Here is a 23909-nt window from a genome sequence, read left to right as displayed (position 1 = left end):
AGAGAATGACAAATACCATATGATATCACCTATATGTGGGAGCTGAAGTGAAAGTCGCTCAGTCGTGTCCGACTCTTTGTGATCCCATGGACTATACAGTCCATGGAATTCTCCAGGCCAGAACACTGGAGTCGGTAGCCTTTCCTTTCTCCAGGGGATCTTCCCAACCCAGGGATAAAACGCAGGTCCCCCACATTACAGGCGGATCTTTACCAGCTGAGCCACAAGGGAAGCCCAAGAATACTGGAGTGGGTAGTGTATCCCTTCTCCAGCGGATCGTCCCGACCCAGGAACTGAACCGGGGGTCTCCTGACTGCAGACGTGTTCTTTATCAGCTGAGCTCTCAGGGAAGCCCTATGGGATAAATACAGCACAAATGAACTTATGTGTGTAACGGAGACAGACTCACAGAGAGAACAGACCTGTGGTTGAGAAAGGGGCGGAGGGGTGAGGGAGGGATTGGGGGATTGGGATTAGCCATTCGAACTAGTGTGTATAGGATGGGTAAACAACAAGGTCCAACTGTATTGCACAGGAAGCTGTATTCAATATCCTCTGATAAACCATAGTGGAAAAGAACATGAAAAGGAATATACAGACAGAATATATGCATATATTTATGTAAATCACTTCACTGTACGGCGGAAACCAGCACAGCGTTGTAAATCAATTATATTTCACTGCAATAAATTAAAAGTAAAATAAAAAAGTAAAACAGTTCCTGGTCCTACTTTAATCTCAGAAGGGCATTTGACTCCAACTCAATAACTGTTGTTAAACTGAACTGAATTAGAGCCATCCCTTCTCTAATAAATCATGATATCATGGGGGAAGATCAAAGCCGGCTGCAACAGAGGACACCCATTTGTTGTTTTTCATTTAATTGGCTTTTTGTGGTTAACTGCATTAAGTGGAAGGAAAAAAAGCCCACAGATCATTTTAACTATGATCCCGTGAAAGTCAGCAAAATCGTCCCCAAATTAAAATGTAAATATCTAAGTGTATGTTGTTTGAGTAAGAAAATTACCGTACTACTTATAACATGAATTTTTATTTTATAAGATGCCTTGGATTATAAGTATTAAGGCTTCAGTCTTACGACATTTTGTTAGACTCTGATATTTGTGAAGTTTATGGAAAAATCCCTCTGCTTGTGTAACATCTGGGGTCAGTCGGTCTTGGCAATCAGTCATGGAAAAGACGCTGAGTGTCTGTCATCTGCAAAGCATTTCATCTGGACACAGAGATGAACATAATTGTGATCGAAGAGATTCATTCAGGAAGAGTCTGAGCATGTTCCCGACCTTTGTCAATGTTGGCAATGAAACCAAGCCCGCCTTGCCCTGCAGAGTTCCGTGTTCCAAGAGAACCAGAGATGGGAGGGCTTGTTTAGTCGGCCTGGAGCGGAATAAGGCATTCAGGATGCTGGAAGGAGAAGCGTGGCTATGTATAAATTGTATTCACTTCTGCCGGGAGTTGTCACCAAGAAGGGCTGTCCTGGCCTGTTCTCAGGCTGGTAGAGATATTTGGGGACAGTTTAATGAATTCCTCTACTTTTGAATAAAACAGGAATGCGTGCACAGTGCAAATGGCTGAACGAACAGTTCTCCCTGGTAAACCTTGCGTCTGATGTGTCCCCCCAAACTCTTAGGGGCTTGTTTCAGACACGATCAATAAATTTACCAATGAAGAATTGTTTTCTCATACACTGAGTGAATAGAATTACCATAAAAATGGAAATGAGGGTTTTCAGAAAGCATCCTACATCTAAGTTTGGTCAAGACAACTAGAATGGTAAATATCGCTTTTGATTAAAAAAAATGCAACTTGGGGGTATCAGCATAAAATCGATTTGATTAAAGCATACTCACTCTAATTTTGACCTCAATTGGCCCATTAATGTGGCCTTCCAGGATGGCTGAATCTCAAGCTGTTGTTTCAAATAAATCATCAGCCCATCAGCATCCCTCCCTTTCGGGCCACCCAGCGTGTCTACACTGCCTTCCCGACAGCATCCCCTCTGCACCCTGGCTTTGCCCAGGGTCCTCTGCCTCTGCAGACCCCCGACAGATACACGGAGCGCAGCCCCCCTTTCCTGAGACCCCTGCTCCCAGGGCTGACAGAGATGCCCAGAAAGAAAAGGAGGTATAGCACCTGGGCGAAGTGGAGGAGACGAAACACCGACCCAGAGAGAAACGGAAGGATGCGTGGCTGGTCCAGGGTGAACGGGGATGTGGGAGGCAGTGAAAGCTGGACAGACAGGAGGGAGAAGCACATTCCGGTCAAGCAGGGACCAAGCGGAGGAGTGGGAGCTGTGTGGGAGCAGGGGTGGGGAGATGTTTAAACACTGTGAAAAGAAAAGGGGGGCAAAAGTCACTAGGTGCGGGAGAATAACATGGGGCTGGGGTGAGCACCAGGGAGAGGGTGAGCCCCCGATCCCTGGTTTTGATAAAAGCAGGGGGAGAAGCCCGCAGCCAACAGGGCCAGAAAGAATCTTTCAGGAAGAGAAGAAAAGCATGAAAAAAAAAATTAAGGCAATTAAGATCTTCAGGGAAAGGAAAAAAGCAAGGCATTCCGAAAAATGAAGGAAACAGGAGACTCCTGCCTATGAGGAGGAACATGTGCATGGGGCGCTGCAGGAGGAACAGGGCCCGTGAGACGAGAAACATCCAGACACTCGGTCCAGGGGCCTGGAGGCGCTGCGGAAGAGGGGCTGGGGCCCCAGGACAGCGACAGGAAGACAGGAAACCGGAAATCCAGGTCACAAGAGGAGAACACGTGGCCAAAACTGATATGGCGTGAAAGGAAGACTGTGCTACGGGCGCAGCCATGTCCCCCAACATTTGTATGTGGAAGCCCTCACCCCTAGGACCTCAGAATGTGGCTGTCTGCAGACAGGTCTGTACAGAAGTGAGTAAGGTAAAGTGAGGTCATTGGAGGGGCCCTGATCCCGCCTGACTGGTATCCTTGTGTTAGGTCCATGCAAACGTAATTGCAGCTTTGCATTGCTGAACAGTGCCATTTGAAATTGGAATACATTCTTAAATAAACGGTTATGCCACAGAGGATGAGATGGCTGGATGGCATCACCGACTCGATGGACATGAATTTGGGTAGACTCCGGGAGTTGGTGATGGACAGGGAGGCCTGGCGTGCTGCAGTCCGTGGGGTCACAAAGAGTCGGACACGACTGAGTGACTGAACTGCACTGAACTGAACTGATGCCACTCCAGGATTCTTGGGCTTCCCTGGTAGCTCAGCTGGTAAAGAATCCGCCTGCAATGCAGGAGACCTGGGTCCATATCCCTGGGTTGGGAAGATTCCCATGGAGAAGGGAAAGGCTACCCACTCCAGTATTCTGGCCTGGAGAGTTCCATGGACTGTACAGTCCCTGGGGTCGCAAAGACTCGGATGTGACTGAGCGACTTTCACTTCTTCACGTGCTGTATTAGGAAGAGGAGGTGATCAGGACACAGACGCACATGGGAACCGGCAGGTGAGGACACCGGGAGGAGACGGCCGTCTACACACCAAGAAGAGAGGCCTCCAAGGAAACCAGCCTCACGGACACCGTGATCTGACTTCCAGCCTCCAGGACTGTGACAAGTAAATGTCTGTGGCGTAGCTGCCCAGACTGTGGCGCTTGGTGGCTCCAGCAGCCCTCCCATAACAATACAGCCCAGTGCAGGCTGGAGTAAGGAAAGTCACTGCTGAATGGAAGGAGGGGGAGAGGACAGAACGAGTTTATCTGGCCTCGTAGAAACCCCAATCAGGCTAAGACCACAAACAGATGTTTACAGGGAAGCTCTTCCACATTAAACCTACAGGACACATAAAGACCAGCCCTCCGTGTGGACTGATCTGAGGCCAGTGGGCAGGACCCTCGCTCACTCTTTCCTGGATTCTACAAGCCAGCCTTCATGACTGTCCCCCTGGTGTATTTTCTGGCAAATCAAATGAGGACACTTCAAGGGCACGTGATTAAAAAGCTCATAAGAGGAATTCTCATTTACTAAGACACCAGGATCAGAACATTCAGTGTTTAGAGGAGAAATAAAAAATTCAGATCACCTGGGATGCTCACATTGCAGGGGGTGAAATTATTTCCATACTCAGTGTCAACCAGAAACACCATCCTGATGGAGCGTCTGTTGCTAAAAATGTCCACTTCACTGACACTGTAATTACAGTGCATTCAACACCTTTAATCTTCCTTTGATGATTCACGGTCTTGGGTACTGGAAGGCCACAACTCAACTTCATTCTGTAATAGCTGTGGGGTGTGTACTAGGGGGAAGGGCTGGGCTAGTCCCCATGGCCCCACAAGCTCCCTGGGAGCCGCACCAAAGTGCTCCCCCGGGGGGAAGGTACTCCTCCTCTGGGGAGAGGCTCCCACTGGCGGGGGTGGAGGGTGGTGTTAGCGTCTGACTCAGGGTGACCTGAGGCTTGCGTGTGCACTTGGGGCGGGTTGTGCAGCCTAGCGGGAAGGCCTGCAAAGGCCGCGCTCGCAGACCCCAGACCCTCCAAACCCCGGGGAGGGCTGGCAGGAGTTCGTTCTCTCTGACTCCCACAGAGCCAACCCTGTTCAGCTCCGACTGGGAAAGGCAGCCAGAACGGGACAAGAACCCTCACGCAGGAGACAGTGAGATCAGCTATTTCTGATAAAGGCTTTCCGAACCCTACAGACACACGAGCAGTCTGCGTGCCGAGCAGCCCTGCAGGAACTGACTGGGGCGACTTCCCGCTGATGAGATGGCTCACCACCTCGACTCTGGAATTTCGTCAGATGCAGGATTTCGAGTCTCTCGTAGCTTTAGTTCCTATGATTGTGCCCTGTGCTCAGTCGTGTCTGACTGTGACCCCGTGGACTGCAGCCCGCCAGGCTCCTCTGACCGTGGGATTCTCCAGGCAAGAACACTGGAGTGGGTAGCCATTCCCTGCTCCAGGGGATCTCCCCAAACCAGGGACTGAAGCTACATCTCCTGCATTTCAGTTGAATTCTTTCCCGTCTGAGCCACCGGGGAAGCCCTTCAGTGTTCCTAGCACAGGATTTTAAACTGTGCTATACTGGGGAGAGAATTTGGTTGCATGCCAAGGAAATACCAAATGTCATCACAGCTCAGTAAGCATCACTGAAATCTGGGTCTACAGGTGAACGTGTTTCCCCAACTCTGCTTAATCCCGAGATTCCACAGATTTGTTTAAAAAAACTTAGAATCTTCTGGAACAAAATTTCAGTATAAAATCATAATAGAAATGCTAACTAAGCCTAATGGGGTTTGAGGAGATCTTTGGATCAAGGCCTGGCACCTGGTTCCCCTAGCTAGAGCATGGCTTGAGGCCAGGGCAGTGTCAGAAGGGGTAACCTTGCAGTCTATACCAGCGTAAAGAGGGCTTCCCAGGTGGCGCTGGTGGTAAAAAAACCCACCTGCCAATGCAGGACCTGTAAGAGACACAGGTTCCATCCCTGGGTCGGGAAGATACCCTGGAGGAGGAAATGGCAACCAGCTCCGGTATTCTTGCCTGGAGAAACCCATGGGCAGAGGAGCCTGGCGGGCTACAGTCCATGGGGTCGAAAAGAGTTAGGACTGAAACAACTTAGCAGCAACAGGCAGCATAAAGAAATGGAGGGGGGCCCCACCCAAGGCCCAGCACGGAGGAGGCGCCACCCTCCTCCTCACAGGGGCCCTTCTCTCCTCTTCCAGTCGCTACCAAACCCTCTCCCCAGACTGTCTGCTGCACATTCTTCTGGTCTGCACAACAGTAAACGTTTCATTAAGTCAAAATAATACTGGAATCACCGTATGTTAAACTTAACACAACAGTACATGCTTAAGGTTTGCCAGGAATACATTTTAAAGGATTCGCTCAGCCAACCTCAGAGTGAGACCTTCTATAGCATTCTGAAATATTTTCTAATGTGTCTAAGGGGACGACAGAGGATGAGATGGTTGGCTGGCATCATTGACTCGATGGACATGGGTTTGGGTAGACTCCGGGAGTTGGTGATGGACAGGGAGGCCTGGCATGCTGTGGTTCATGGGGTTGCAGAGTCGGACACAGCTGAGTGACTGAACTGAACTGAATGTGCTATCTATCTGTAAATATTGTGACTTACTGACTTAAAAGCCTTGCAGAGAGTAGTGGGATAAATGAGACTGGCAGGAAATGGGGAAAATGAAGACTGGGTACATTGCACCAATATTCACTGTAATTATGTAGAGAAAATAACATGGAAAAGGAAGGGAAAGACTAAGAAGCAAATAAATGGGTGATCTAGACATTCATACTTATGAAAGATAACATTACTTATGAAAAATTCTTTCTATCACTCAAACTATGGTTGACTTGTAAGACTAGTTAATAACACTGCATTGTTCTTCTGAAGACCAAACAAATTATGAAATTCACCATAGGTTTAGAAAGCAGACATGTCAGAAGTGTTTCCTTGTGGCAAAAACCTAAACTTTTCCCTTAACCTTTTGGGACATCTTAATTCAATGGCACAGAATGGAAGTCTCCATTGACTCCGGGGTTTGCCCTACAGGAATTCTGGACAAGGCTCCTTCTGCCCTGAATGCACACTAGTAGGGAGGTCTTCTACCTTGAGGAGTCCTGTAACGACTTCATTCTGTCCAACCCTTCCCAGCAGACTGTCTTCTTACTAACTGTTATTGTTTTTGTTCAGTCACTAAGTTGTGTCTGACAGTTTGCAACCTCGTGGACTGCAGCACGCCAGGCTTCCCTGTCCTCCACTGGCCTTCCCTGTCTCCCAGAATTTTCTCAAACCCATATCCATTGAGTCGGTGATGCCATCCAACCATCTCATTCTCTGTCATCCCCTTCTCCTCCTGCCCTCAATCTTTCCCAGCATCAGAATCTCTTCCAATGAGTCAGCTCTTTGCATCAGATGGTCAAAGTACTGGAGTTTCAGCTTCAGCATCAGTCCTTTCAATCAATATTCAGGGTTGATCTCCTTTAGGATAGACTGGTTTGATCTCCTTTCGGTCCAAGGGACTGTCAAGAGTCTTCTCCAGCACCACAGTTCAAAAGCATCAATTCTTCAGTGCTCAGCTTTCTTTATGGTCCAACTCTCATATTTGGACATGACTACTGGAAAAACCATAGCTTTGAATACACAGACCTTTGTAGGGAAAATGATGTCTCAGCTTTTTAATATGCTGTTTAGGTTTGTCATGCTTTCCTTGTGGCTCAACTGGTAAAGAATCTTCTCTGGGTTGGGAAGATTCCCTGGAGAAGGGAAAGGCTATCCACTCCAGTATTCTGGCCTGGAGAATTCCATGGACTGTGTAGTCCATGGGGTTGAAAAGAGTCGGACAAGACTGAGTGACTTACACTTTCACTTTAGGTTTGTCATAGCTTTTTGGCCAAGGAGCAAGTGTGTTTTAATTTCATGGCTACAGTCACAGCCCATTATGATTTTGGAGCCCAAGAAAATAAAATGTGTCACTGTTTCCACTTTTCCCCCATCTGTTTGTTATGAAGTGATCTGTCCAATTAGTGGTCCTCAAACTTGAATGTTTGACAACATCTACTTAATGATGCTACAGAATGAGACAATAGGGAGAGAAGATCCCTCTTGGAAATTATCACTAAGCCCCTAGTTGCCACTTGAGGAGTAATGGTCTGGTTCAATCACGTTGCCCTTGGGAGCTCAAGAAAACAGACACTTACTATACCCTTGGGTCTGCTAGTCTATCCTGCTCCTCAGGCTGGACTTCCCCTTATCTCGGATCCCCAGGAAGCCACACGAGTAGAAGTGCTCTGTCAGCAGCAATGCTGAATGCAAGCACCACTCCGAGGTGGGGATCTGGCTTGTCTACCTCCATCAGAGACCCCTGCTGGCCGGCATGCTCATGCCTTCCTCCACGCAGACCCGGGGCTCTCACCTCCTCCCATTGGCTGCATCCTTCCTACACTTCCTCCCACATTTGAGCTTAGAGTTTCGGGCTGTGGGTGTCTTTCTGGGTTGAACGCTGATCAAGACCCAGCTCTGAAGACCCTGGGTTTCTCCTGGCCACAGAGATGGCATGAGACCATCTATCCCTTCTTCAAACACCCTGAAAAGGTTAAGCAGTGGTCGTCTGCTCTTGTGCGACATACTGGCCCCAAAGGCAATCAAGTCAGGGGTTGACCAGCAGCTGCTGAGTGCATCCTCATCTGAATGGGGTGATCGGCTGTCCTCTGAGACCCTAAGTGGTACATGGTTGGGGACAAGCTGCAGATTGAGGGCTATTGATATTTTTTCTTGGGGTGTGTGCTAAATCGCTTCAGTCGTGTCCAACTCCTTGTGACCCTATGGACTGTAGCCCACCAGGCTCCTCTATCCATGAGATTCTCCAGGAAAGAATCCTAGAGTGGGTTTCCATTTCCTCCTCCAGGGGACCTCCCCAACCCAGGGACTGAACCCTCATCTCTTATGTCTCCAGCATTGGCAGGTGGGTTCTTTACCACTAATGCCATCTGCGAAGACTTTCTTAAGGTAGGGCAACTGAAATGATCTCAACCAGAAGGTTCAATGACAGCCGAATAATGAGTTTATAGGAGGGGAAAAGAGACATAAATGCCCGTGAAATAAACAATCTGAGCAGTGCTGGGTAAAACCGTTTCTATTTGCTGACTACAGTGCTGAAACCACTACCAACCCACAGGGGTAGTTATGGCAACACCACCCAGGCCCACACGTTGATTTAGATGTTGTTACAGACTCCACTTCCACGAAGCAGCTCACACCCCTTCTTAGACTGGTGCACCCTACGAGCTGAGAGCCCCTGGGGACGGGAGGGTGCTTCATGTCTCTGGTGATCTCAGAGGTTGAATTTCAGATTTCAGTATTGCTAGCCTTGCGGGAAATCAGTGGGAGCACAACAGAAACAACGTAAAAATCCCGGAGGACCAATGAACTGTACACTATTCCCTCTCCTTGTGAGAATGCTGATTCCATTCATCTGCGTCTTAAGTGCTGGAAAAAAACCCTGAAGACATCTAGTCACTATTTTGTCAAATGCAGGAAGCCTTACCCCAGTTTCCAGGCCAACGCGCAGAGCCTTAGCTGACTAAGCAATAAGACAAGAGTGGGGTTTGCTGTGGATTATCCTCCAATTATTGTAATATATTGTATACGTAGGTAGATTGAACATTTCAACTACAATTCTCATGAATTTCATTAAAAGAAAGACTTTTCCTTGAGTTTGGGATTAGCATACACATCGCTACTACATATAAAACATAAAAACAAGGATCTAACGTATAGCACAGGAAACTACAATCAATATTTTATAAAAGCCAATGAGGGACAAGAATGTATATACACATGAGTATATATATATAAATACATATGTATACTTATTCCTATATATATAAATATATATATATACACACAAATACACATGCATAAGAAAGAAGACAAAGAAAAAAGAAAGACAGACAAGACTTTCCCCAAAGGCATCAGTCAGGCAGAGAACCACTAAGTGAAACTCTCTTTCAGCTGTACGGAGGCAATTTGTGTTCATCCTGTGTGACCTGTGATAACTACTGGAAACCACAGCATTTGAAAACATTTAAAATTTGATTTCTGACTCAGCTTTTCATCTTGAAACAAAATGGAAGCCCAAAAGTTTTCAAGTGCCCTTCGTATTCTGTAATAAAGCAAGCATCTCAACTATATGGAAGGGTACCAAGGTGTGATTGAGAGAAGATAAATGTGAGAAATAATGATATTCTTCAATGTGATTTTCTAACTTAGCAGCAGCAGAAATTAGGTAATTTAAAGATATTGCTAACAAACAGGGTTCTTGGAGAGAAAGGCTGTAAAGCTGAAAAGCAGCTCTCACATCTGTGCTTGGGTAATAACACAATCACGGTTTTTATCAGAAATCAACTCCTAACAATAAAAAATGACTTGATGATGGAGAGTCAACAGGTGATGACAAGAGTCCGCAAGAAGAGGTTGACAGTTCTGGGAGAGCAAAGAGGAGGCTGCACTGCGGTTTTTGTGAATATTATAAAATTATGGTCAAATATTAAAAAAAAATTGAACCAACTGAATGTCAATATCACTCTGAAATACTAATACTGATGAAAGCAGATTGCTTCCTGTGATGGATATTGAATGTAAAACCAATTCTGGATCTTTGGTTGTACTTTTCTTATGTATTTATTTCAATAAAATGCTACTTTTATAAGAAGAAGGAGCATCTATTGATCACCCCCTGTATGCAAGGCACCTGCGGCTATCATTGCCTTTGAGCTTCATAATACACCTGTGATGTGGGGTTATTTTCAGGTGAGGCAACTGAGGCTCAGGTGGGAAGCAGGCTTGGGAGGAGGGGTTGGGGTGCAGCCGGCCCCTGCTTGAGGTCCATGGCTTTACCCCAATTCCACCCAACAAGACCGTGACTGAGCTACATGCTGGGGTCCTGACCCTCATCTCCAGAGGTTCTGGCCACGAGCTGCATGGTAAGATTTAAGTTCTTTCCCAAGACAGCTGTCAACACCTAAAGCCATGGGCTCCAGGGGCCACGAATCCTCAAGGGAACATAAATTTAGATGCAAAAGCCATCTTTATTTTCATTAACTCCTAACTGCAGTTCAGCACTTCACTTAGTTGTGCTTGGAAGTAACAAAGCAGAGCAGATTCAGCATTGCTTTCATTTTGTTACCAAGAGAAATCCCAGACATTGAAAACTCATGTGACAGTTGTAGATAGCTTGAAATGTCATCAGTTTCTATGTCCGGTTAGGAAAGTATATAGATTTCTTTTTAATATTTATTTTTATTTATTTATTTGGCTGTAGACTCTAGTTCCCTGACCAGGGATGGAACTTGGGCCCCTGCATTGGGAGCATGGAGCCTTAGCAACTGGACCCCACTAACTAGGTCTTGATACTAAATGTGTCAATAAAGTCATGCTTTTTAACTTCTTATTTTAGTTCATCATTTTAAAAAGGTGATAACTATATTTCTAAGTCTGACTGTTTTCCTGTGAATTTTATTTTATGCATTTGATGCATTGTTCTGAGAAGGTGTCTCCAGATGTCCACAGATGCTAAGGGTGGCCTCATGGGGTCTGAAGTTGTAGGAAGGGGCTCCTGAGGCCTCTGGTTCCTTCTCTGATCTGTAAGAATAACCAAAAGGCATCCATCTCTCTTGTCTATGAAAAGGCGGATGCCAGGATCTTATAAATAAAATTACTGAAACAAAAATCACTGTAATTCAATCCAGTAGAGTTCAAAGTCACTTTTTATTAAATTAGTTTTAGTTATGAATTAAAATAATTTCCTTTACGCTTTATGTAATTTTACCGGTTGATCCTTATAGAGAAACTCTGTCTTTTATGGGCTAGGATTACGATGCTTCCTAATATGCATTATAAAAGTGATCAAAGGAAAAGCAAGCAGTTCTGTGAGGGGAGGGACCACAGGGGCCACTACCGGCAGCTCATCTGTCAGTTTCAGGCGTTCACTGGATGAAGGGCTTCCTGAGGATCCTAACCTGAACATTTGCAGGGCTCTGTCTTCCCCAGGCCAAGCTGGAGGGGCTCCGACCTCAGGGGAGTGTGTCCCCACACACGTGCCCTACAGAGGAAGCTTCCCTGAGATGCAGTCCTCTTGTACAAACTGAGATTAAAGAAATTATGATTAATTTAGTATTCGGATGACTTTTAAAAGTTACATTGTAAAAGCGCATGTCATCTTATTACAATTAATTTAAGCTTGTAACAAATTCAGTTTCAAGTTTCCTTCAAGATATTTCCACTGGCAGGGGAGCAGAGTGGGGTAGGGTATGCCTCTAATTGTCGAAGACTGACAGAAGTTAACCCTTGCCGCAACAAAAGCTTATTTTGTACAGTTACATGCAATTCCTAGCCAGTGTCTCTTGGGAAGTAAAACCGGCTCCCAGCCTGATAGTCAAAATCACCCTCATTCATATGTATTGGTAAGGCAAAAGTAATTATTGTGTATGTGTGTGTGTGTATGTGTGTGTGTACACAAAATGAACAACTTTATAAAACAAGAATAGCTGCTGTTTACTATAATCCCATATAATCCATTTTGTAATTTCACATTCTGATGTTTGGAAATGTCTGATTTTCCCCATCAAAAAATGGCAAGTACCCCCTTAACAATATTTTTCTGGGAAATTTCTCCTTCAATTCCCAAGTGAGCTGAATACACTTTTAAAATATAATCTGATCCATTAAAAGATAGGATGTCCTTCTCTCATCAAGAACTTTTAATAATAATAAAAAATCTTGGGGATACTTGCTAAATATTGTGAGGGAGAATTATTATTTTACAGAAACTATTTTTAAAGTAGTAATTTCTTCAACCTGTGTGGCTTCACCAATGTAACCATTACGTTCAGAAAGCATTGCTTTCTCCGGTTATTTTCAGAATCTTTAAAATGTCTTTCCCTTTTGTGTATAGAAGAAATAATGCAGCAATAATTATCTCTCTCCTATAGTTTGAAAGAATTAAAACATTCTTCCATTTCACATAATAGATACAAGCTGCTGAGTGTTGAATTTGGGCCAATACAGTTGTTCAAGCTTGTGGATAATTCCGTACCACAAAGTACGGAATTTCAGATTAGATTTGATGGCTACATCGTCCCGCCCCTTGTGTATTAAATCTGAGTTGTAGCAAAGCCAAGTGCGATATGCTTACAAAGCTATCCCTGAGGAGCGTGGGGACCCATGAGGAACAACCAAGCTGCAGGTGCTACCTGGTGGGGGGGGCGGGGGGCTGCCACCTGCCTATGTGACCGCCCATGGGAAGCAGGTGACATCTCAGCTCTGCCCTTCTACTAGCCATCTGCCTCGGGCACAGACTCAACCTCAGTGAGCCTCAGTTTCCTCCTCTGTAGGATGGGAATAACAATAGCACCTACCCTACAGACTGTTGCAAAGATTTAATCAAATGACCCACTAAAGTATTTGCACAGCAGCTGGCCCACAGTAAGCACCTGGCAAATTCACAGTCTTACTGTATTTCAAATAGCTACGAGCGGAGGGGATGGGGTGTGTGCTCAGCTGAGCAAATTGGTGATGGACACATTTGTTCGGCACATACGATATGCTGGGCATTGGGTGAGGGGAGTGGGAAACAGAGCTGCAGATAGGTGATGCAGTCTCACAGGATCATCGTAGAAATCAACATTTTCCAGACCACGCGGAGGTATTAGAGAACAGAGCCCTCGAGTTATTGGAGGGGTGATGGAGGAGTCTTCCACGGGAGCTCAGACATCTCGGCACGGTTGTGGAGGATGGAAGGGGCTCAACTGATAAATGGGGGAGCTTTCCAGATGGAGGTGAGCCAGTGAGCTCAGCAAAGGGGGTAGACCTGCCGGTGTACCCTGGGAGGGTGAGACTGGTGGGAGAGGGGCCTCCTGGGGGCCCTGGTGGGAAGAGCCACACCCCAGGTGGGCGCTGATTGGGGGTTTGGTTGTATTCTATAATGGTCATGACCAAGGGCGTGAGAAAGCCAGGTGAGGGTTTCGGGGAACCAGAGCAACGCCAGCAGGGAGGATGGAAGGGGATGCAGAAGCTGGACGGGGCACGGCAGGATGCCAAGCGGGGGATGACAGCCCTGTAGGGAGACAGCGGGGCAGGGCGGGGAGGAGAAAGGCTGGGAAACAGGAAGGAGGCGCTAGACCACCCCCAGACCCGCCAGGTAGGGAGTACACCTTCTGGCCACTTGCTCCGGCTCCCGGATCCCACCCACCCTCCTCCCCTAACCAGCGCTGCGTGGTTGGTCCCAATTCTGCTCCTTCCCCTGACGCTCTCCATCTGGGGTCCTCAGTTCAGTCCTTCCTAAAGGAAATCAGTCCTGAATATTCGTTGGAAGGGCTGATGCTGAAGCTCCAGTACTTTGGCTACCTGATGCCAAGAACTGACTCACTGGAAAAGACCCTGATTGAGAAAGATGGAGGGCAGGAGGAGAAGGGGACGACAGAGGAGGATGAGATGGTTGGATGGCATCACGGACTCGACAGACATGAGTTTGAGCAAGTTCTGGGAGTTGGTGATGGACAGGGAAGCCTGGCGTGCTGCAGTCCATGGGGTCGCAAAGAATCGGACATGACTGAGTGAACTGAACCGACCAGTGAAACAATACTCAGAAAAGCAGGCTAACCCTCAGTGTTACAATCAGGTACCTGCAATGAGCGTTCCTGCTGAGGTAGTCACACAGAAGCTTGGAAGACCCTGCTGACCCCAGAACCCCGCCTCTCGTAAGCCCCCAGTACACAGGCAGGCCATGGCCAGATGTCCAGTCTGCACACACCAGTGAACGGGCCTCTTCTAAATACTAAGCAAGCGGTAACTGCAGGGCTGCTGGGCACGTCACAGACACATGTGAGCGGGTCTCGCATCACCCCTACTAGATAATCATCACTTTGCTGACAAAGGCCCGTAGTCAAAGCTACAGTTTTTCCAGTAGTCATGTACAGACATGAGAGTTGGACCTTACAAAAGGCTCAGCACTGAAGAATTGATGCTTTTGAACTGTGGTGTTGGAGAAGACTTAAGAGTCCCTTGGGCAGCAAGAAGATCAAACCAGTCCATCCTAAAGGAAATCAACCCTGAATATTCATTGGAAGACTGATGCTGAAGCTGAAACTCCAATACTTTGACCACCTGATATGACGAGCCGACACACTGGAAAAGACCCTGATGCTGGGAAAGATTCAAGGCAGGTGAAGAAGAGGGTGGCAGAGGATGAGATGGCTGCATGGCACCACTTTCTCAATGGACATGAGTTTGAGCAAACTCTGACAGACAGTAAAGGACAGGGAAGCCTGGCATGCTGCAGTCCACACGGCTGCAAAGAGTCGGACAGGATGGAGCAACTGAATAGCAGTCACTAGATAGTTCTTGGTGACCGGCACTTCCCACAGATTATATTCACTGTGTGCCCACCTGGCACGGAGTGGGCGCTCAATGCCTGCAGTGCATGAACCAGCTAGTTATCCACAGTTCTGGGTGGTCCTGCACCTGAGCCCTTGGTGCTGTGTCTGATCCGAGGTGAGGACTCTTCTGACACTCATGCTCCCTTTTTACAGGGTTTCCACTCTTTAGTCCAGGGAGGCAGGCCTGGGTTATGTGACGGTCTCCTCTACACAAGCAGGGCTTCCAGAAGGCTGGTCAGGGCGGACACAGGACAGTGAGTTCAAGCAAGGTGGGAGGGGGGGCTAAAGAGTTATTACACCTACCACGGCCTGGAGCTCCGGCTGCTGGTGGGAGGAGGGGACCACAGAGGGTGGATGTGGAATAAATGAACAGTTCTGGTCCAGCCCTGATCGTTCATTACAATCAAGTAGGAGATTTTCCAGCAGGACTCTATTAGGGCCTGCTCTTATCCAAGAGAAATCTGAATCTTCGGGGAGGGGGACCTGGCATTGGAATAATGTGGGCTTCCTAGGTGGCACAGTGGTAAAGAATCTGCCTGCCAACGCAGGAGACGCAGGTTTGATCCCTGGGTTGGGAAGATGCCCTGGAGGAGTAAATGGAAACCCACTCTAGTGTTCTTGCCTGGAGAATCCCATGGACGGAGGAGCCTGGCGGGCTACAGTCCGTGGGGTTGCAAAGAGTCAAACACTAGTCAACGACTGAGCTCACACGTGAGCACTGGGATAATTTAAAAGCTTCCCAGAGCATCTAATGAACCCGGGGCTGATGACCTCCAGCAGAGAGGACAGGAGTTACCCCTCCCCATCCCATCTCATCTCCCTACTCCCTTGCGTGCGTGGGTGTGTGAAGTCACTTCTGTCATGTCCGACTCTCTGTAACCCCATGGACTGTAGCCCACCAAGCTCCTCCATGCATGGGATTTTCCAGGCAAGAATACTGGTGGGTTGCCATGCCCTCCTCCAGGGGATCTTCCTGACCCAGGGATCGACCTAGTGTCTCCTTCAGCTCCTGCATTGGCAGGCAGATTCTTTACCACTGAACCACGGGCGAAGCCCTTCCCACCACCTTATCAACCCAGTAAGAATCTAGGATTCAAGAGATTTGAAATGTGGCTCAAAGAACCCACTATCAGTGGCTTTTTAAAATTTTATCTTTTAAATGGACATGAAAGTCATTTGTCTGGTCCCTTCACTGCCCCCAGAGTGGCACCACTGGGGCTGCTTTCCTTCTAAACTTGCCCTCACACATGCCTGTTCCTGGGGATGAGAAAGGGCAGGACTCTGGGTTAAGACAAACTTCAACTTCTTGTTTGCGTTGGCACGTTCCATTAAAAAATCAAACAAAAGCCCCTAAACTCTCCTGACCCTGAAGAAGGAAAGCAAACCTTTTACAGCCTTTACTACAAACCAGACAAGTAAACACAAAGGCATTTACATCCTCTTTCTCTCTGATCCGCAAAAGGCGACAGCTCAGGGCGAGGTGAGTCACTAGGCTCTGAACTGCACCGTCAGCCCCGGGACGGGCAGCCTCGCTGCCGAGCTCGCCAAGGTGGCGTGGGGCTATTTTAGGATGCAGAGCCCTGCCCGCGTCCTCCCGGCCGCCCTACTTGATAGCGGAACAAGCTATTTTTTCCTCCGAACCATCGGGCACACGGAGACCTCCAGCCGCAGTCATCCGGAATGGGTGATGACCTCCGTCACCTGCACATGGGCACAGGATACAGAGACACAAGGACTCATAAGACACCTCCCCCCACCCCCGCCTCCACCCCAAAACACACAGATCCGCTCTTCTGGGTGAGTCACATGGCCTGACCCACGCCCGCCTGTCACTGTTTACACGCCCGCTCCGCCCAGCGTCCCTTTAAAGGGGCCACGGTCCCTGTCCCCAGCAGGCCCCGCTGAGTGCGGCCCTGTGTGCACACGGGTGGGCTTCGTTTACGTTACTCGGCAAACCAGCAACAGCCTCGAGAGGAAAGAGGTTGCGCTGGTTAAGAAATTCCTGTTTGGGCTTGTTACGGGCCTGCGCAGTGATCCCACCGAAACTCATAGGATGGAGTCCTACCTCGCAGCACCTCAGAAGGTCACTAACGGTGTGTGGAGGGCCTTTACAGAGGTGATCATGCCAAACAGAGGTCATTAGGGTGGGCCCTGATCCAGTAACACAGGGGATTCCCTCATAGCTCAGTTGGTAAAGAATCCGCCTGCAATGCTAGGAGACTCCGGTTCAATTTCTGGGTCAGGAAGATCCGCTGGAGAAGGGATAGGCTACCGACTCCAGGATTCTTGGGCTTCCCTTGTGGCTCAACTGGTAAAGAATCCACCTGCAATGTGGGAGACCTGGGTTGGGAAGATCCCCTGGAGAAGGGAAAGGCTACCCACTCCAATATTCTGGCCTGGAGAATTCCATGGACTGTATAGTCCACGGGGTTGCAGAGTCGGACGTGACTGGGCGACCTTCACTTTCACTGATCCAGTAAGACCAGTGTCCTTACAAGAAGGGGAGGTGAGGACACACAGAGAGAAGGAAGGCCACGCGGGGACACAGGGAGCAGACGGCTGTCCACGAGCCAAGCAGGAGGCCTGAGAACATCCTCCTCACCTCAGAAGAAGCCAAGCCTGCTGTCACCTTGCTCTCAGACTTCTGGCCTCCAGAAGGCGAGAAGTGAAAGCCTGTTGTTTGAGCACCCCAGACTGCGGTGCTTTGGGGCAGAGCCTTAGCTAACCCACACAGCGCTTTCAAAATGTTGTGTGTGTGAATTACAACAGCTTGGAAGCCAGGACACTGTAGGAATCCACAGGTCTGTTCTTGGTTACTTTTTTGAGATTGTGTTTGCTTGCTTCCAGTCGCCGAGTTGTGTTTGACTCATTTTCAACCCCACGGACTGGAGCCCGCCAGGCTCCTTTGTCCATGGGATTTCCCAGGAAAGGATACCGGAGTGAGTTGTAATTCCTTCTCCAGGGGATCTTCCCCACCCAGAGACTGAACCCGAGACTCCTGCGCTGGCAGACGGGTTCTTTACCACTGAGCCACCTGGGAGGCCGTGGAGATCGTGCAGTGACAAGTAAAAAGCTACTTCCAGGCTGAGTACTTTGGAAGAAGTCCTGAAGATGGGCTCTGTGTGTGTGTGTGTGTGCGCCAGACTCAGGAACACCCATGATGCAGAACCCTTGAAGCCCCAAAGTCGACATCCGAGATGCACTTTATCATCAAACAAAGCTGGTCTGCAGGGCCTGTTCCTTCTTCGTCACACACTCACAAGTCTGGACACCTGCCACTTTGCTGTGTTCCAAAATTCCAGAAATGACTGCTGTCAGGAAACTCAACTGTCCCAGAATCGCTCACCTATTTCTGGTTCAAACCCTGAGAACTGAAGGCGTTTCACTGTTCTCATTCTGCTGATGGATGGCTGTGTCCCTGTCCTCTGTGGACACAAATGGTGACCACATAGGTCACCTCCAAGCACCGGCTGGAGACAACCAGGGTTCTAGCTGGCCTGGGCATGACTTTGTTGTCATGGACAACCATCACCAACATGGCCTGGTGCTCAGAGCCTCGCAGTCATGGCTGGTATTAGCACATGAAGCTGCATTCACTTCCCCTGACCATGTGGAGCTGAGGTTCCCTCACCTGTACAGTAACCAGCAGAACCAGGTAAGCTGATCGCCTTAATGCTTAGATGCCCAGAGCTTGGCACAGAACAAACAGTACATGCTAGCTGCCGCTGCTGCTAATGCATCGACCTCCTACTGGGTTGAGTCCCGTGGTTGGCACCAAGGGGACAGAGGAGGACTAAGAAACTCTCTTTCAAGCGCCATCTGGTTCCCCTGCCCAGGGTGATGTCTCACTAATTAAAAAGGGGACCCTCAGGAGGCGCACTGATGTGAAAATAGAACCCCAACTTAATGCACCCTCAAGCCACTTTGACTCCAACACTGCTGAAAGTGAAGCTCCAATACTTTGGCCACTTGATGTGAAGAGCCAACTCGCTTGAAAAGACCCTGATGCTGGGAAAGATTGAGGGCAGGAGGAGAAAGGGATGACAGAGAATGAGATGGCTGGTTGGCATCATTGACTCAATGGACATGAGTTTTAGTAAGCTCTGGGAGATGGTGGAGGACAGGGAAGTCTGGTGTGCTGAAGGCCATGGGGTCACAAAGAGTCAGACACAACTGAGTAACTGAACAACAACAGCAAGTCATTTTGGGGAACCTTCTGCTCAGACAAGTGCAGGCAGAGGGCATCTGTAGAATCATCAATTATTCCGGGAGTGAGAGCCGGTACACATGGGGCACGGCCTAGGCATGACCCTCCAAGGCATGGAGAGTTTTCATTTAATTTCACAAACGAAGAGTAACCTAAAATGTCTCTTTGTAGCCAGAAGAGGATTTGGTAATAAACAGGCAAGGTATGTATGTCACCATCTCTACACAGAATATATACAGAAGAAATATTTGGTAAGTTAATTTAAAACAGACAAAATTCCTAAAGCAGCACACCAGAGATGTTGATAACATGGGGCCCCCAAGAGTTAGGTAACACGAAATGACGCGTGAAATGACTCGTGAAATGACTGATCTGTCACACCGCGTGATAAACCCAAACATTTAACATTCTACACAAAATGGTGAAGCAGATCTCTTCTTTATATGACCAGTTAATTAAGAAGACCAATCTCTTCTTAATATGACCCTTAAAAGTATTTTATGACGTGTCTATAGGCAGAGAAACAAAATCGACCTTAGGGTATGCCCAATTCAGAAAGTTAAGCTTAGCAGTTGCGAAAGAGGAAAAGGAGCCTTTTCTAACTTTGTCAAATAAGAAAAATGCATCCTAAAAAAGAAAGTGCCAACAGAGAGAGGAAGGTAACTAGAATGGAACCGTTCTGCCTTTTAAAGTAATTATTGGTTTGGTAGCACTTTTGGTTCTCTTTGAAAACCTCATCAGGTATTTTGATTGTTTTCCCAAAGCCTATTACCTTGAACTGCGGAAATAATTCGGTAACCAAGGTACGTGCAATGAACAACCTGTAGGCAGGAAATTTACAAAAGCTGGAAAGGCACCTAACACACAGGCCCCCAAACACCACCCGGGGCGGATCTCGCCCTGCACAGAAGCCTGAGACACTGGTGAGCGACCATCCCTCCGGTCCTGACACTCCTTTTCGAGTGGTTTGCGCATATCCTACACGACTCTCTTCTGGATGCTGAAGTCAGCAGGAAAAGTGCAAAGGAACCGAATTGGTATTTTTATAAACTTCTGAGTGCTCCTCTTCCTTTCAGATATTTTACACACTAGACTTTAGAACAGGTAGTATAACACAATATGCTAGGTGGGGAAGGCGCTGAGTTCAACTAAGATTTTGAAACTAATAAAAATGTTGATAATTACTTGCAACAATGAGGTCTCTAGTTTGCCAACTGTATGAAGATTCTCAATTTGGGTTACAGAGAAAATAAATATATACCCAAGGACTTGCCCAATTTAATAGAAGTGCCCAGGCACCAACAGAACGATCATTCACAGCATTGATGTGACCATGGCAAATATTTATTAACAACTTACTAAGATAGATGTTAGAAAAAAAAAAAAGTCCTTACTTGTCATTTGAAATCTTTATTTTCCTGCATCTTTCAAAATGCAGGCTGAGGTCCACGTGACCTCTGGGATCGCTTCCAAATCTAAATGATATGATTCTATGATTATAAGGCAAAATGATACTCCTACGCCCCATGTCCCCAGAGTCGTCCTGGTGAAGGATAAAAGATGGTAAGAGAGTGTTCTAGAGAGTTCTGATTAGCACAGCTTTCTGATACCAATAACAGATGCATTTCTGTGAAAAATTCTTCCCCATCAATCCTGATGCTATAAACGGGCCCCCCTCCGACCCCCGTGGCTTGTATTCCATCACAGACTCCCATAACATCAGAGCCAGCACTAAACCACAAGCTTCAGGGTGAATTTCTGATGCTAAAGCGTTAAACCTCGCCTTTCTAAAGCTGCCACATCCATGCTGTTTCAAACTGGAGAAACAAGCGGAAGCTAAACCCCAGGAAAGCTGGACTAGCAGGATAGTTACTTGGTGAAAACAGACCTCCGTTAAGAATTAAGTGCCGAAGCGACTGGCATGGAATCCCAGGGGCTCCACCTCTAGCGAAATTGGCAGAACAAGCATTATTTGATTAGTGTGAAAGATCCTGAAGAGGCAGGTGACAGGGGACTGATGGCTTCTAAGATGCTGGCTGTAGAAAGATCACATTGAGGTCATTCGGGGTCTCCTAAACAAAACAGTGATTCTCCATAAATCTAAAACACACCCACATAAAACTATGCTTTTTTTTTTTTTTTTAAAGTAATGTTCCATAGCGATTTAGGAAAACATCAGCCAACCTGAACGTGATCAAGAGCATATAGCTTGGGAAGAGAAAACCACCACACCACCACACCTCTGCCTGCAGCTCGGGGAAGGGATTTCAGAAGGCTCATTCATTCTCGGCTCTCAGGTTCTCTGGGGGTTCTTTGCAGTAAAGCTGCCATCTGGGGCAGCAGGCGAGAAGACATCAGGCTTGCCCCTGATTTCAGTAGTCAAAAATCTTTAACCCTGATGATGGATTTAAGCCCTGGGGGCATGAGGAAACTGAAGCAAGTTCACAGGTCTGAGAGCGCTACATCTCTGGGGGAGCTGATGGTCCCGGTGAGAGGCAGGTCCCAGCCGTTTCCTGGAGGGAGCCTGACCTTGTCACTTACAGAACAACTCACACCACACCTCTGCCTCGCCAGTCAAATTTCTCAAGAGCAGAATTTTCACCTTGCACTAGATGCCGGTCAGGACGAAGCAGGTCCGGCGAGCCCATTCGGCAGCAGGCAGCTGGCCCTCCGCAGAGACCGCCCCCCCACCCAACTCGCAGGGCATCCCTGAGCTATTGGGGGTGGGGGTGGGGGAAACCTCTGTGTGTGGCGGGCGAGGGGGCGATAAACTGGGCTGGACGTTTATAGATTCTGAGGTCCATACAAAGTTTCACCTTCGGGAAGATTATGGCTACAGGAGATGGGGAGGCCACGGAGAAGGAGACCTGGGGTGGGGGGTGGGGTGGGATGGGACAGGAGGGGAGAAGAGATGGGGATTCAGGGGGCAGGGAGGGGGGAAGGAGGCGGAGATGGTGGAGGGGCAAGGGGGAAAAAGGCAGGAGCAGATGGAGGCAGCGGGTTTGAGGCGAGGACCTGAGGTGGACGGGAAGAGCCAGAGGGGCGATGGGGAGAAGGAACAGAGGAGGAGAGACAGGAGGGTGTGCGGAAGGAGAACGCGAATTCTGGAGAGGCGGGGACGCGGAGAGACGGGATGGAAAAGCGGGCCACGGAGAAAACGCTCAGGCAAGTCGAGCGGAGGCGCCCGGAGGATGTCTCCCCTTTGGAGCCAGGTTTCGAGGGCGCACCGGGAGCCCGAGGGGCCCGCCCCGCGCGCTCCCCAAGCCGCCCTCCGCCCGCCCGCTTACCTGGCCCTTGACCAGGCTGGCGGCGAACTGGCGCATGACGGCCTCCACCGTGTAGGCGCTGGACCAGCCGCGCGGCGTGAGCAGCTCCATGCAGATGGCGCCGCCGTCCAGCACGTAGCCGTTCTCCAGGCGCGGGCTGAGCACCCGCATGAAGGGCGGCGAGAAGGGGAAGTTGTCGGGGAAGGTGAGGTTGAGCAGGATGAACTCGGTGTTGGTCTCCTTCATGTCCTGCCACAGCACCGAGTCCTTGTCCACCTGGTGCAACTTCACGTTCCAGTCGAACAGGCTCTCGTCCACCAGCTCCACGGAGATGAAGCGGTCGCTCAGGCGCGCGATGTCCCGCAGCTCCTTCATGAGGCGCCGGCTGCGCACCTGCGCGCAGTGCTGCTGGCGCGCCGCGGGCACCAGGCTGCCGCCCGCCGCCGCCGCCGCCGGGCCCGGCCCCGCCCTGGCGCCCGCCGCCCGCTCCCGGGGGCCCCCGGCGCCCGGCGCCCCCGCCGCCCCCGCCGCCGCCGGCGGCGCCTTGTCGCGCGGGGCCAGCTCCGCCGCGCGCTTGCCCTTGCCCTTGCCGGGCCCGGGGCTGGCGTCGCCCGCGCCCCCGGCCGGGTGCGGCGGCTGCGGGGGCTTGTTGCCGCCGCTCTTGGCGCCGCCCTTGCCGCGCAGCGCCGCGCTCTGCGGGCCGCCGCCGCCGCCGCCGGCGCGGTGGTTGTTGTGGTGGTGCTTGGGGTCCTCGGTGTCCCGGTTGTGCAGGCGGATGAGCCCGATTTTGCGGAGCAGCGTGGCCATCTTAGGCTCGGCGCGGGTGGGGGGCTCCCCTCGGCTCCTGCGCCCGGAGCCCGAGGGGCGCGCGGGGCGGCGACCGGCGACCACTCAACGGGGCGCGGCGCGGGCCACCCCCGGCGCCGGCGGCCGTGGCGCAGGCGAGCGGGCAGCACGCGCTCTCGCCAGCCGCTGGGTCGCCGCTGTCATATGACGGGGCCGGCTCGGGCTCGGGCTCCGGCCGCCGGGGAAGCGGAGGCGTGGAGGGCGCGCGGCGCGGTGGTCCGTCCCCCCCCGGCCGGTCCCCGGAGCCCGGCGTCCGCGGTCCTTTGTGCGCGGCCGCTGCCGGGGCTGGCTTCGAGTCCGAGCGCCGCGCCGGGGCGCGCAGAGCCGGCCGCCGCGCCCCGGAGGCAGCGAGGGGGGCCGCGGGCTCGGGCCGTGCGCGCCCGCCGGGCCGTGCCGTGCTGCGCGAGCCGCTACCGCGGGGCCCCGGCCGCTGCCGCTCGCGTCTCCGCCGCCGCTGCCGCTGCGGCTGCTGACATTGCAGAGGCGGCTGCTCCGTCTGAGCGGCGCGCGGCGCGGAGGGGGCGGTCCTGCCGGCCCGGGCGGGGGGACGGGGGGGCGCGGGGCGGGGCCGTAGGCCTGCCTGCGCCGAGCCTCTCCGCTCCCCTCAGCCGCCCGCCCGGCTCGGGCAGCGACACGCGCACGGCCGCTGGGGGGAGACA

General features: G+C 50.1%; 1 protein-coding gene across 2 annotated transcripts in view; it reads right to left on the bottom strand.

Moving 5' to 3' along the window:
- Positions 1–23685, bottom strand: part of UBE2QL1 (ubiquitin conjugating enzyme E2 Q family like 1) — a 54992-nt gene extending 31307 nt beyond the window's left edge. The window contains exons 1-2 of one of the 2 annotated variants that reach the window (XM_043488794.1): positions 22426–23685; positions 297–1425 (exon numbers count right to left, since the gene is read on the bottom strand). In XM_043488794.1, the coding sequence (XP_043344729.1) occupies positions 1390–1425; positions 22426–23211 (822 nt within the window). In that variant the 5' untranslated portion in view covers positions 23212–23685 and the 3' untranslated portion in view covers positions 297–1389. Of the gene's footprint in view, positions 1–296; positions 1426–22425 lie in introns of those variants that run through there. The other variant, XM_043488793.1, reaches the window with a different exon arrangement.
- Positions 23686–23909: the final 224 nt, after the last annotated feature.

This window comes from Cervus canadensis, chromosome 16, assembly GCF_019320065.1.
Source record: "Cervus canadensis isolate Bull #8, Minnesota chromosome 16, ASM1932006v1, whole genome shotgun sequence".
NCBI lineage: Eukaryota > Metazoa > Chordata > Mammalia > Artiodactyla > Cervidae > Cervus > Cervus canadensis.
This window is presented reverse-complemented; position numbering and strand designations above follow the sequence as displayed.